Source organism: Pristiophorus japonicus, chromosome 15 (assembly GCF_044704955.1).
Source record: "Pristiophorus japonicus isolate sPriJap1 chromosome 15, sPriJap1.hap1, whole genome shotgun sequence".
In the NCBI taxonomy this organism is placed as follows: domain Eukaryota; kingdom Metazoa; phylum Chordata; class Chondrichthyes; family Pristiophoridae; genus Pristiophorus; species Pristiophorus japonicus.
The window spans coordinates 56,953,968-56,968,893 of record NC_091991.1 but is presented as its reverse complement, the minus strand read 5'-3'; the positions used below and the strand labels follow the sequence as shown (position 1 = coordinate 56,968,893).

The 14,926-nt window shown below is 40.2% G+C and overlaps 1 protein-coding gene across 1 annotated transcript in view; it reads left to right on the top strand.

Moving 5' to 3' along the window:
- The first annotated feature begins 314 nt into the window (after positions 1-314).
- LOC139281485 (polyglutamylase complex subunit TTLL1) overlaps positions 315-14,926 on the top strand; it is a 52,762-nt gene continuing 38,150 nt past the window's right edge. Inside the window, exons 1-2 of the mRNA XM_070901657.1 lie at positions 315-427; positions 6,918-7,126. Coding sequence (XP_070757758.1) covers positions 315-427; positions 6,918-7,126 — 322 coding nt within the window. The remainder of the gene's footprint in view (positions 428-6,917; positions 7,127-14,926) is intronic.

The window sequence follows — 14,926 nt, the reverse complement described above, 5'->3', positions numbered from 1 at the left end:
CAGACTGGTTTTATGTCCAGATTTTCAAAACTGAATTCAAATTCTCAAACTGCCAGGGTGGGATTTGAACTCATGTTCATATCAATGAAACAAAAATACCAGTTGTGGGTTTTCCCTCAAGGAATAACAAAAATCCATGAATTTAGGATTGAAATTTCACCAAGAGTATTTAAGGTTTGTACCTTAGATGTACTTTAAAAATAAAATTATTGGAGAAAGGTCAATTCCTTTGTTTTGTCCTGTAAGTACAATACTGTGTTTCTCTTTGATAGTGTTAACTGAATCCACGGTAGTTCACATGCTTCAGAAAAATCATGGCAGGGAAAGTGAAATGGGTAACGGACATTGACAAGAATGTGCTTATAAATAACTTTGAAAAAAGAAATTGGATCCCAGTATCAGAAAATGAAGACTGGAATTTTTATTGGTGAGTAAATTGCTTAACAGTAAGTGCACAGATGCTGACCTGATTACTGTGGGTGCCATCTTTGGAATTATAGATCAATATCATCAGTACGGAATTTATTGAGAACAACACCGCAATGCAGTGATGTTATATAGTATCCATTCCTGCAGTGTTTCTAAGGCCAGATGGTGAAGCAGTATAACTGGAGCAAAGTGAGCTTTATACTTGGTGACATCCTCCCAGCTTTTCAGGATGTTCCAAAATCTGCCCTAATTAGCCATAAATTATAAGGCCATATGTTTCCTGGCACTGGAGCTCCACAAAGTTTGGAGATTGGAGGGAATTGTGTATACATGCAGTCTATAAAGATAAAACTTCTTTCAACTTTCCTAAAGGGTGCAAGTAGTTTAAAAGAGTGCTCAGCCTTCCATAGGCTCATCAGGAGAAGGAAGAAGTGTTTGACAAAATAAATAAATGTGAAGGCAGCAAACTGTGTTTGTGGGTAAGTGATGGAGTGGCACAGCACCCAAAGCCTCTGATGGTTGGTGAAATAAAATGTTGTTGCTTGAGATGGATGCATGAATGAAAGCTTGTCTGGGACTCGAGAGCAACATCATCAAAAGAACAGCAGTGCAGCATGTCCGACAGAAGGTGGCAGTAAGGCTCAGCATGACCGCCAAGACTACCTTACACCGAGTGCCCCAAGTATGTATGGCACAAAGTGTTGCCTTTCCGTCTGTCCCATATTTACTGCTCACACAACCCTACAGCTCATTCATTGCATGTCGCACATAGACATACTCCAGTACGACACTTGTTCAGGCTACAATTTACAATTGAAAATCTTGGCACATTCATCTTTTCAAAGATTTTCACAAATAAAATTATTGTAATTCAACTGGCCATTGAACTTCATAGACTTTTCCAGCATGTTGTTATGTAACCTAGCTGCATGACACATGATGAGCTGTAGGTTGGGCAGGTATGTTTTATTGTATTTGTGCTCCTTCAACTGACAACAACTGAAGATTACTGCTCTGCTTCGATGACAAAACAAACAATACAAGGGAGTAGATTTAAACTGAAGGGGGGAGGGGCTAATAACTTACACACCCTAAACTCCCTTGGAAGAAGCCACCTTGGGCATCCTTGCATATAAGATGGAGGAAGTAGGGAAAGGTGAATCGAGAGATTTTCCCCAAGCTCAGGTTAGTACCACCAACTTATTACGTCTTATTCCCTTTTCCCTCACAGCCACTCAGGCATAGAGGAAACCACACAAATATCATGTAGAGTTCTTCTAATGCAAACTTTGAAGATGTGTGTTGGAGGCAGCATTCTAACATCAACAGAATTTTTGTCATTTTACATATGAACAAATTGCCTGACAGCACTGCCAGTGACCAAGAGCAAGTCACCAATGATAGAAAGAATAACCACAGTGACACACAAAATCACAAGATAATTATGGATGAGGAAGTTATCTGTCCACATTAATTCATCCACCCAGAGAGATCCTAATGTCCTCCCATTGTAGCATCCAACAGTAGCATCTTAAATGATTCTCGGGATTTTAACTTCACTGATCTATCCAAAAGTTTATTCCAGACATTGATCACTCTTTGTGTAAAGAAGAATTTCCTGATATCTGTCCTTACATTACTGTTTACTCGGTTGAACCTGTCCCCGCCCGCCCCAGTTCTATTCCCAAGTTCAATTTAAAGTAATATTGCAAGTTAACTTTGTCGATATGCTTAACAATCTTATATATCTCTGTAAGATCATCTATCAGACACCACTTTTCTGGGCTGGAAATCTCAAATCTCTTTAGTCTTTTCTTATAGCTCAGACGTTTGACAATAACATCAGCCAGTACACTAATCAGCTTGGTCATATTTCCTCGGACTTATATTCTACTCTTTTGACTATGTATTTCAACATCCTATTAGCTTTGTTGATTGCTGCTCTGTATTGGTCGAACATATTTAGTGATGAGTCTACTAACACTCCTAGATTTCTTTCAGCTTCATCTTACCTATTTCAACACAATTCATTGTGCATTCTAACTGTGTAATTTGCTCATTAATCAATTTAGGATTATGTTTGCTTAGTCTGATCTTGTTGGTTTGGTAATTTATCCTGCATGCTCAACATTATACCTTTAAAAGTTTCCTCCACTGAAGTGTTGTTGAACAACTTTCTCCCATTTATTTGTTTTAGTTCTTCCATTATTTCATTAAATTTAGCCTTTTTAAAGTTATATACTTGTCACCTGGTCTTAGGTATTTCTGACTCCCAGGTCACGTTAAACTTTATCAGTCTGTAGTTGCTGTTCCCGGAGGCGCGATGATTTCCATTTCTTTCACATTTCCTGAGTCATTAATGAATATTCCAGATCAAGATAAGCATTTCCTCTCAAGGCTTCCTTGAAGCATGGATCAAGAAGTATTCATACACGACATCTATTAACTCCGACTCTAAACTACTTAGGTTTTTCTAGCTTATATTAGGTTGGTTGAAGTCTCTCGTTAAAATACTTTTCTATTCTCACACATCCTTCCTTCATCGAGAAAACTGACCTCCCACTTTCTCTGACCTGGTGGTCTATAGAATACGCCTACCAGCTTACAATGTTTTTAGCTTTAGAGATGTCTAAACAGAATATCTGTACTTCATTTTGTAAAATTCTACTTCCCTTCTTTTACCTTCGAGGTGTTTCTGACATATAGGGCTACAGCATCTCCTTTTTTCATCACATTTGTCTTTTCTAAATAATCTATACCCCTAAATGTTCAACTCACATTCATCTTAGAATCATAGAAAATTATGACATAGAAGGAAGCCATTCGGCCCATTGTGTCTGTGCTGGTCAAAAAAGAATTCCCCAGCCTAATTCTATCTTCCAGCACGAGGTCCGTAGTCCTGTAGGTTACGGCTCTTTAAATGCACATCCAAGTACCTTTTAAATGTATTGAGGGTTTCTGCCTCTACCAGCCTTTCACGCAGTGAGATCCAGACTCCCACCACCCTCTGGGTGAAGAAATGTTTCGTCATCTCCCCTCTAATCCTTCTACCCATTACTTAAAATCTATGCCCCCTGGTGATTGATTCCTCTGCTAAGGGAAATAGGTCCTTTCTATCCACTCTATCTAGGCCCCTTCTAAATTTTATATACCTCAATTAAATCTCCCCTCAGCCTCCTCTGTTCCAATCTATCATAGCCAATTAATTCCTCATACCTTCATAGTTTCCTTTGTTTAGATTTAGGACCCTAGTTTCGGATTGGACTACTTCACTTTCCATCTTAATAAGAAATTCAATCATAAGAACATAAGAAACAAGAGCAGGAGTAAGACATATGGCCCCTCGAGCCTGCTCCGCCATTTAATACGATCATGGCTGATCCGATCATGGACTTAGGTCCATCCCTGCCCGCCATAACTCAGTGGTAGCACTCCTGCCTCTGAATCAGAAGGTTGAGGGTTCAAGTCCCACTTCAGAGCATTGAGCACATCTAGGTTGACTCTCCAGTGTAGTGCTGATTCTGCTGAGGGAGTGCTGCACTGTCAGAGTACCATTTATCACATGAGACTTTAAACCGAGGTCCCAGCTCCCAACTCAGGTGCACGTAAAAGATTCCATTGCACTATTTTGAGTTCTCCCTGGTATCCTGGTCAATATTTATCCCACAACCAACATCACTAGAACAAATTATCTGGTCATAATCACATTGCTGTTTGTGGGAGCTTGCTGTGCACGAATTGGCTGCTGCATTTTTTACATTACAGCAGTGACTGCACTTCAAAAGCACTTCATTGGCTGTAAAGTGCTTTGGAACATTCTGAGGTCATACAAGGTGCTATATAAATACAAATCTTAGAACCTTCGAGCCTGCACCACCATTCAATAAGATCATGGCCAATCATTTAACCTCAGTACCCCTTTCCTGCTTTCTCTTCATACCCCTTGATCCCTTTAGCCATAAGGGCCATATCTAACGCCCTTTTGAATATATCTAACGAACTGGCCTCAACAACTTTCTGTGGTAGAGAATTCCACAGGTTAACAACTCTCTGGGTGAAGAAGTTTCTCCTCATCTTGGTCCTAAATGGCTTACCCTTATCCTTAGACTGTGACCCCTGATTCTGACGAATGGCCTACCCCTGCACCTACTTTCTATGTTTCTATGTTTCTTTCCTTTTCAGATCCCTCTGTTCCACCCTTCTTTGAATTGCTTCGATTACTGTTCGGCTTCAGATGAAATAGCAGACAATATTCAGCTATTTTAGATTCCACATAACTATTACGTGCTGATGTGATAAAAAATAAGATGAAAATATCTTGGCATAAATTGCCCCAAAAATTGGCAAACACCAATATTAAAAATTTATGTAAAACTGGACAATGAAAATAAATGGCTATAAAGCCTCAGCCCCTGAAAAGGTCCATTACACATGGAACTTTCTTTTGCCCCAGCCCAGATAGGTCAACAGAGCACAAAGTGCAAGTGCATTGTAAACAAATTGCACTGTGCTTAATCTAAATGCACTATATAATTCAATGAAGCCCAAGCCTATTTTGGGTGAACATACTTTAGACCAGTTTAAAAGCTTGCCCGGAAGATTGTGCTCAATGCAAAAGTGGCACAGATACAGCAATTTGGATCTGCTGCTGATTATCCAGCCCCCAATTATTCACTCCATTCCTGTGGCACTGGCCATGGCATCCAGAAAACATACCATGATGCTTCTTTATTTACCCTCAGCTCTACTGAAAGAGGAGACTTGGCTGGGCGGGGTAGAAGAATCATGTTTCAGCGCAGCGCGTAGCTTCAGAAGCATGTCAGTGAAGTTTCTCTTCTGTATTCTGCATATTTTATCCCCTGAAACTTAACATACAACACAATGACCACAAGTATCAAAATAGCAAAGATCAGGATTCAAAATCTGATGAATAAATGGGAATATATAAAAGGTGAGGAAGCAAAACAAAGGTTAGAAGACACACATAAGCTGTGAAGGTTACTGAAGTTTGCTGTGTTTGCACTTTGTTTCCCCAATAGTTTTGTAAATACATTTAATTATATCAGACGACCTTGGGCGTCGTGGTGCTCATAATGCTTTGTGGAGTTGTTATTGTGCAGGAAATACATCATCAGGACAGAGTATCTCCAGCAGGAGCAAAATATACTGACGTAGCCTAGATCCAACTACATGTTGCTACATAAGAGGTTCCTGTTTCAGTGTTATTTTTAAGCAACTTCCCAGGATTTTATATAGGTAGCTATTTAAAAAAGCTGCAGGGTAATTTAGCACCTTAGCTCTTTTCCTGTCTCAGTTAAATAGCCTGCCAGTTCTCCAGGCTCAGTCATGAGGAATGCTCACCTGGGCGAGGTCCTGGAGCACTGCCAGCTTTTGTGGAACCATAGCCCAAAATAAATCCCTGTTTTCAGACAAAGAGACATGGAAAAAGAGTATGGGCCTGATAATGCAATGGACTGAGCTGATGCCTATTGTAGATTAGCTCCCAGGACAATTAAACACTGATGCCTGAGGCCTACTGTGCACTACATGCAACTGGTGCCTCTGATGTGCCAGCATGTAGTCTGTAACGCTCCCCATAAAGCAGCTGGAGCATTTGAACAGTGCTCACAAACAGGTGTTACAATACAGGGCTTGTAGAAAATGTTTTTAATCTTTTGCCTGAGTGTTTTTAACCTTGCACTAGGGTCACCCAGTTTACCTCCTGCTCGAACTTTGGGCCTCAACTAGTGATTTTTCTCCAGCATCATACTCATTTCTCTGGGAGTGGAGAGACCTCAAATGAGAAATTTTGGGCTAAAACCGAAGAACTACCACTCCAGTCCACAGTGCCACAATGACACATTGTGTAAAAAGGTACCATGACCTCCATAAACGTATTACTCTGCCTGATCATACTGGCAGTCTCCAATCCATTCTTAGCCATACAAGTAGAATACTCAAGACTTTATAAAAATAATCCCTGTTATAATTCCAAAAAATGCAATCTAATTTCCTTTTCTTCATTGCGGTCAGAGACGTCAAGATTTTTATCCATTTTGTGAGAGTGTCCAGCACTTCAAGGTTAAGACCAGATGCAGTGCTCTGTTCCAACAATGTATCTAACTCCAACATCCTATGGGTATAGTAATGTATTGGTTATGTAATCCAGAGGCCTGGACTAATGTTCCAGAGAACTTGAGTTCAAATTTCACCCTAGAAGTTTGAGAAATAGAATTCAGTTTAAAACATATGGAAATGAAAAAAAGGCTCGTATCAGCTGTTGAATGGCCAGTGTCACCCACATCCTGAGAATGAAAAAAACCCTTCTGTACCAGTGTGAATGTTACTATTTCTCTCAGCAGCTAACCTAATGGCCTTGGAGTGTACTACATTTGGGGCATTTTATGTTGCCTGTTATTATATTTGTATTTCCTATGGGGAAATTAGTTTACGTCAATCATTTTTCTGGTCTTACTTTTACCACGCAGGATGAGTGTACAGACCATCCGGAATGCCTTCAGTGTTGAAACTGGCTACCGTCTGTCAGATGATCAGATTGTAAACCACTTCCCCAACCACTATGAACTGACCAGGAAGGACTTGATGATTAAGAACATAAAGCGTTATCGCAAAGAGCTCAATAAAGAGGGAAGTCCTCTAGCAGAAAAGGATGAAAATGGCAAATATGTTCACTTAGGTACCCATGTTATACATCCTATAGTTGTTTGGGATCAAATGTGGCAAAATATTATAATTGAATCAACAGCATATATAAAATAATATAGTCTTACAGATTATCAAAACTGAAATAAACGTAGGATAAATTTTCAGTGTGTATATTGCAATTGCTAAATTTGCAGTGTAGATATCATCAAGCATCAGCTATGTGGAGTGCATTGGCCAAAAAAATCTGCCACCAACAGAAATAAATGAACCACAATATAATAAAACCACTCCCACAAGCTGTACACTATCCACTTTTCTACCAAATAAAAAGAAAAGCAAAATACTGCAGATGCTGGAAATTGGAAATAAAATACTCGGCAGGTCAGGCAGCATCTATGGAACGAGAAACAGGTTGATGACTCTCTTTTGTATTAGATTAAATGTTTTGTCCTTGTGCTGAATGTCTAACAAATTTCTTCTTGATCATCTGTCAACCTTCCTTATCGGTTAAATGTGCGTATACTCTGTGTTTATCTGTTTTCTAATTGATTATCTTCTATGTTCATCACCTCACCAATAATAATACACAAACCTTACTCCCTCCCTAAAAATGATCTCCCCAAATCACACTGCAGCACAAATAAAATGACTCCATCATACAACCAGCATAGCAGTTCCCTGCCCACCCAAATATATGTCCATAAAATTATAATGTGTAATAAACTCTTGAAAATTGATAGCAAAATTCACAAACTTACCCATTCCATATTCCAGTCACTCAACCAGCTTTCCCCACAACCCAACCATCACAGCTAATTGAGCCCTGACCAGCAATGCATGCAAAAGAAGTGCATTTAACCCAGCAGTTAACATATGAGTCAATGCTTGCAGGCTCCACACCCGCTTTGAGTGATCCAAGGTCTAATGCCCCCAGTACTTTCCAGAGTTTCCAGAAATGACACGAAAATCTGAAGCACAACAGACAGACCTGGCACTGAATGCTTAACGCTGAATAGAACAAGTGACTGTGTGAAGGAGCCACTAATTATAGCATTAGAAAAATTAGTATAGCTGTCCAGTGCATAGTGCAGAGGTATTGTTGATTGGTTGTGCAGCTATTTCTCTCCAGCTCAGTTCCATCTATCTCAATGCAGTCTCCAGAAAAGCCAGAAAAAGTAGTTAATTTGTTTTATAATACTCATTAACCACCATTGTTTCTTCTCAAATATGTATTTGCAAGAAAATCACTAGTAAATCATTTGAGCCTAAAGCCTAGTCTTACCAGCTCCTGTATTAATATAATTAGAGATGTTTATAATTCCAATTATACTCCACATAATATTATGTAGAGTTTCTCCCCACAGAATATTTTCAGAACTCAGGGCCAGGCTGTGGAGTTGGCTAATTGTCTAACAACTTAGAACATCTTCCCAGTTTAAAAGGAAATTGAAAAGCTTGCACTTCTTCCATCTAGTGTCAATGTCCCATTCTAGCCTGAACAGTTTCCTGGATTAACTAAAGGGAATAGAAATATTACAAGTTACCTCAACTAAATAGCATAGGTAGGAGAGAAAGAACTTACACAGTGTAATGGAATAGTCTGTGAGAAAACAGTGGTTCTGTCAAACCTTTTCCCCACAAATGTTCTCTCCTTCTTTCCTGATGATGTTGGGGTATGGTTTCTTGGGCACTGGCTCCTTCGTAGCCATTCTTCCTGTGTGAGTACTGGCAGCGAGTGGTAGCAGGCAATTGGATTGTGGATACCTGTCCTCACCTGATATCCATACTTGTGCATTTTCCAGCAGAAGGCTGATTCCAACACTGGTTGATTTTCCCAATTCTTAGTTCAGCACAAACCGAAGGGCGAACCTGTTCAGTTCCACACTAGGCAATGAGCCATCATAGAATGACTGTTACAATTCTACTGATCTTAGAACCACCCTATCTTACTTTGATCAAATGAATACATCATTGGGGAGTTGCATGGAGTGGATTTGCTGCTTCTGCTATTTTGTGGAATTACACTTTGTTGAAAAAATGCAATGCTTTTTAGTAGTATTCCAGAAAACCGCTACAGTACAAATATATCTGTCAGTCTTCGTGGTAAATCATTAAATTAGAGAGGGCTAACAAGGCAAGGGAAAGCACTCTTCTTCCTCCACTGGCTGAGGGATGTCGACATTCTCAGCAGCTGAAATGAAAGAGAGGAACAAGAGTTCATTTACAATGTGAGAGAGAGCAGAGTGAAATAAGTAGGTGTTTAAAGTCTCTGCAACTTGTAAGGCAGAGTGTGTGGGATGAGGGAGAATGTGTAAAGCAACTGCGTAGTGTCTCCTTCAGTGTCACCAATGTCCAGGACCTACACTGTCCTTCCCATGATTATCAAGATGTCTCTTCAAAGATGAAGAAGGTGTGCAGACGTCTCTTCCTCCTCTGGTTCCAGCCTGTTGCCTGCTGTTGTGTATGACATTCATCTGCAAGAAAAAAAGGAGTGTGTTGGTAAGAGTCTTTAAGGTGTTTGAAGAATGTGACTGTCATTGTAGAGTAGCTGAAAGTCTGCACGTGAGATATGAGTTGTAGATAAGAGATAAGAGAGTTTTAATAGTAGTGAGTGTGTGAGTATGAGGAGCAGGAAGTGTAGTGAAATGTGGTGCAGTGATTGTAGAAGATTAAAGGGTAGTGAGGAAGGGCAGTGTTGTGACTGCTGTCAGTGTTGTGATTAATGAGGTTATAAGTGGTGTAGCTGTGAGCATTAAGTATGAGAGCAGTTTTCTTACCTTGACAATTCTAGTTAGATTATTGATTTTTTTACGGTATTGCATCCATTTCTTCAGTGCAATGCTCCCAGCATTGACATACTCGCCGATTTATTTCCAATTCTGGGCGTGATCGGATTTCTAGACCTGTGTCTCTTATAAGTCCAGATCATTTATATCTATATTGAGAACAACATTTGTCCCTGGTGGACAACACTATTTACATTCTTTCAGTGCAAAACAATCTATTAACTACAATACTATTAGTTGTCCTTTTATGCTCTGTTACCTCCTCAAAGAACATTACTAAATTTGTCAGACATGACTAGTCTTTTACAAATCCATACTGGCTGTCCCTAATTAACTCATGTCTTTCTAAGTCAATATTAATTTTATCCCGTATTATTTGGCCTCTAAAAACCTATCCATTACTGATATTAGCATGCCTGGACAATAGTTAACCCAACAATAGTTGATTACCTGAACAATAGTTTTTCCCTTTATAAACTGAGGTGCCATATCAGTAATGCTCCATTTCTATGTCATAACTTTCATATCCCAGAATGTTTGAAAGATTGTAGTCAGAGCCTCTCAGCATTCAGGGTCTTTTCCGGTTGGCCGGAATTTTGCGGGGGGCCAGTGGGCGCAATCAGTAGCAGATCAGGTGGGAATGTGTTTTTCTGCCCCAGCGGTTCGTGATCCCACTGTGAACTCACCACTACGCATCTTTCCAGATGTCGGGTCTGTCAGCACTGCGCAGACCCAACACGCAGCGGCAGGGGACCCAATTTAGGTAATTAGTGGCTTGTTACAAGCTACTTAAGAATGATTTTGAGCTTACCTTTTGCATTTGAAAGCTTGGCCATGGGGTTCACACTGGTCGTGGGCCACGTCTGTCAAGCTGAGGTGGGAGTTCAACGGCCATTGAATCAGCTGATAAGTTGACAGCTTCAAATGTACAGTGAAAGCTCCCACCTTACAGAACTATCTTCCTTCAGCCACAAGCTCTTCCCCACTGTATTTCCACAACAGATTCACTATGCTGCAAGTTTTTACACCAGTCTTCATCCAGTCTGACCTCATTACCTCTCCCACCATTGATAGATCGCTTCTGTTATCTCTACTTCACCTGCCATCTATTCTATCAGCATGGGTGCCCTTTATGCTCCCTCACCTTGGTCCTCAGAATCCCACCATGATCAGCCCCAATACCAGCAGCACCAGGCATACCAGCAGCACCAACAACACCAACGTTCTCTGCAATTAGCATGCTGCACATGACAGAGGCCATCAGCATGCAACCACATTGCTGTCCAAGAGGCTAGGGATGACCTCACCATGGCCAGATTTACTTCACTTAATGCTATGCACCCTGGGTGCCACATGATGTGCAAGGTTGGCACCACCCCACACCAACACCACAAAGCATCCCTTCAATGCCCAAGCCATTCCTTTCATACTCATGATCATTGCAGGTGGTACCGTTCTGTCTCACCATTCACTGCAACTCATTAAAAGCCACGTCCAAAGGGGCACACAAATCTGTCCAAGAAGGCAAAGTGTTGAAAATAAAGATTTCATTGTTTGAGACCACATTAATGTTACATGAACATTGCATAAAACACCCTTGTGTGTTGTTAGTTGTACTAGGATGAGAGTGAGTGTGAGGGGTAGCTAGTGAGATGGGGAAGTGATAATATAGATAGAGAGGGAAGGTGGTGAGAGTAAGGATGTGCAGGAGTAGGGTACGGAAGGCAGAGTGACGGAGATGTGATGAGTGGCACAGCAGGATGAGGTTGAGCGTGGCTTTGTACTAACGTTTTGTGACCTACTGAGATCATTGAAATTTTTGTGCCACTGCACCCAGGTCCTCCTGATGATATCCCTGCTTGTGCACTCCTGTGCAATGTGCAACTAGGCTGTGTTGATCTCCTGGAGAGGTCTCTTATGCCCATGGGAAGAGAAGAGGACCTCCCTGCGTGCTGTGACTCGTCATGGGAGAGTCAGTGTTTGCAGCACCACAATGCTGTACAACACTGACAGCACAACTGTCAAAAAAATTTAGACACGGTCCCGTTAAGGAAACCAGCTGATGGCACGTCATCAAATGATGTTACCAGTCCCGCTTCCTCTAATTGGCCGGGAAAGGCGCTGGTCGGGCTTAACAAGCCCAATCAACGGAAAGTCCTTATACACAGTGGGCTGGAGCCAGCAGCGGGGTTGGGACCCACCACCAACGTCACCTGCCACAGTCCCACTGAGGTTAGTAAAATCCTGGCCTTTGAGTCTACCAATAGTGTTATATAAATGCAAGTCAGTCCTTCCTGCCTTCCTTTCTTTCTTTCCTTCCTTCTTTTATTTTCTTCTCTTAATTTAACAGAGCTGGATCCAGCACTGCCTCCTTCCATGTTAGACTAAAAACATAGTGATCCAGAAAAAAGTAGAAGATACAGTGTAAAAAACCCTCCCCTTCTTTGCCACTTACATTACTTTTACCCTCATCTGTCTTTGGATAATTAAAGTCATCCTATTATTTTATCGCATATCTCTCAATTCTCCACAAATCTTGCGTATTTGACATTTAGATAAGTATTGACGTCGTTGATAAAATATTTCAAGAGAAAGAAAACTTAATCCATATACTCTTAACAATATGATTTTTGAAATAGTGTAAATTTAAAAGGTTATTTTTACTGAGTGAAAATTTAAATAGATAAAACTCAACTGATAAAAATGTTATTTGCATTGCATTTTTTAACTGCTGTGGGCCTTTGCGGCTATTGGGGATTTGAGTATAGGAGCAGGGAGGTCTTACTGCAGTTGTACAGGGCCTTGGTGAGGCTTCACCTGGAATATTGTGTTCAGTTTTGGTCTCCTAATCTGAGGAAGGACGTTCTTGCTATTGAGGGAGTGCAGCGAAGGTTCACCAGACTGATTCCAGGGATGGCTGGACTGACATATGTGGAGAGACTGGATCAACTGGGCCTTTATACACTGGAGTTTAGAAGGATGAGAGGGGATCTCATAGAAACATATAAAATTGTGATTGGACAGGACAGGTTAGATGCGGGAAGAATATTCCTGATGTTGGGGAAGTCCAGAACCAGGGAATACAGTCTTAGGATAAGGGGTAGGCCATTTAGGACTGAGATGAGGAGAAACGTCTTCACTCAGAGAGTTATTAACCTGTGGAATTCCCTGCTGCAGAGAGTCGTTGATGTCAGATCATTGGATATATTCAAAAGGGAGTTAGATATGGCCCTTATGGCTAAAGGGATCAAGGGGTATGGAGAGAAAGCAGGAAAGGGGTACTGAGGTGAATGATCAGCCATGATCATATTGAATGGTGGTGCAGGCTCGAAGGGCCGAATGGCCTACTCCTGCACCTATTTTCTATGTTTCTATGTTTCTATTTTTTCCAAATTCACACAGCTGTCACACATAACCTTTCCCCAGCATCACCATTTGCTTAACTGCTAAGTTTTACCATTGCTGATTGCACATACTACAGTAAAGTTGGATTTACTTAGGATTTTCATATCTGTCAGTTAGAGCACTTGGCTAGTCAAATTCCAACTTGTAGTCTACGTTGTACTAGTTGGGAGTTACCAATATTAGACAGATTGAAGGTTGTGGAAAGTTTATGCATTTTGTTAAATTAATATTTTTATTGCACTTATGTACTTTCAAAAGCATAAATGTTTTTAACCACAGTTTATAATATAGTCATTTGCTCTGGATGGAGACATATTAGGTTTTAAAAACACATTGGTACGGAACCATTAAAACAAACAATTTGTATATCATTTGAGCAAACACCATAACTAGATTCTAGAATACATTTTTGTATATAGTTTTATTTCCTGCAAAAAAAATAAAAACTGGTGGAAATATTCAAGTTAGCCAGCAGATATAAAGCAAAAAGACAAATTATGAGTTTCAGGTGGGTATTCTTCATCAGATCTAATGTAGGATACCAATTTCTCCAGATGACTCTCCTCATTCTTTTAGTGACAATTTTCAATTGATGACCGCTCATCACTACCTCTCCAACCAAAGGTCTTTCTCAATTTACCCTATCAAAACTCTTCATAATTTAAAAAAAATCTAAAATCTCTTCCTAGACTTCTCTGCTTATGTGCAATTAGTATCACAAGTCTGTCCTCATAACTGTAGATTACCATCCCTGACATCATCCTGGTGAACCTGTGCTTTATGCTCTCTATGTTGTTAATGTCCTTTTTGTGATGAGGCACCCAAAACTACACACATTACGCTAACTGTGGCCTAATCATGGTCTTAAAAATGACTAAGCAAATCATTAATTTACATAAGGACTCAAAACTGCCATTGTACCCACATTACAAACATCACAGAAGATAGCCATATGAACCGTAGAAAATTTCAATCAAAAACCACAAAATAAACAAATATATAACATAAAGATCCCTGGGAATATAATTAACATCTTTCAGATAGGTTGCATCATAATTTTTATAGTAATCCCTTCACATTATGCTTTTTTCCAAAATGCATTAAATTACTGGAATTTAAAAATGTTAAATTTTACTTGTCAATGAGCTAAAATCATAGGTAGTTTTGGTTTTCATTTTTAATTTGTCCCATCTGAGTGAAAACAGGAAACAGAAAATAATAGTATGTCTCAAGCATATCCAATCCTACTGTGCCTAATCTGCATTTGCAGCATCAAAGCATTTGTGCTGCAATCTATTTGATTTTTCCATTCAAATTTCTTAAATATTTTACATTTTCTCATGCTCCACTAATTCAAAAGAGGCAGTGTATAATGAATCTCCATAAGCAGTACACTGAAGGAGGATGTAATACAGGTTCAACCTCTCAAATCTGGCACTCTTTGGTCTGGCAACCTCCCTGGTTTGGGGGGGCGGTGGCGGGGGCTGGGGGGGGGTGCATGCGCAGAACCCAGCCGGGTTGTTGACGGCAGCGTTGTCAGCTGTACCCGGTAAGGTACTGGTAAATTTGGATGTTTAAAAAATATACTCATCATGAGAATGCAAGACTGAGAGGTGAGAATAACAACACAGGAAGAAGGA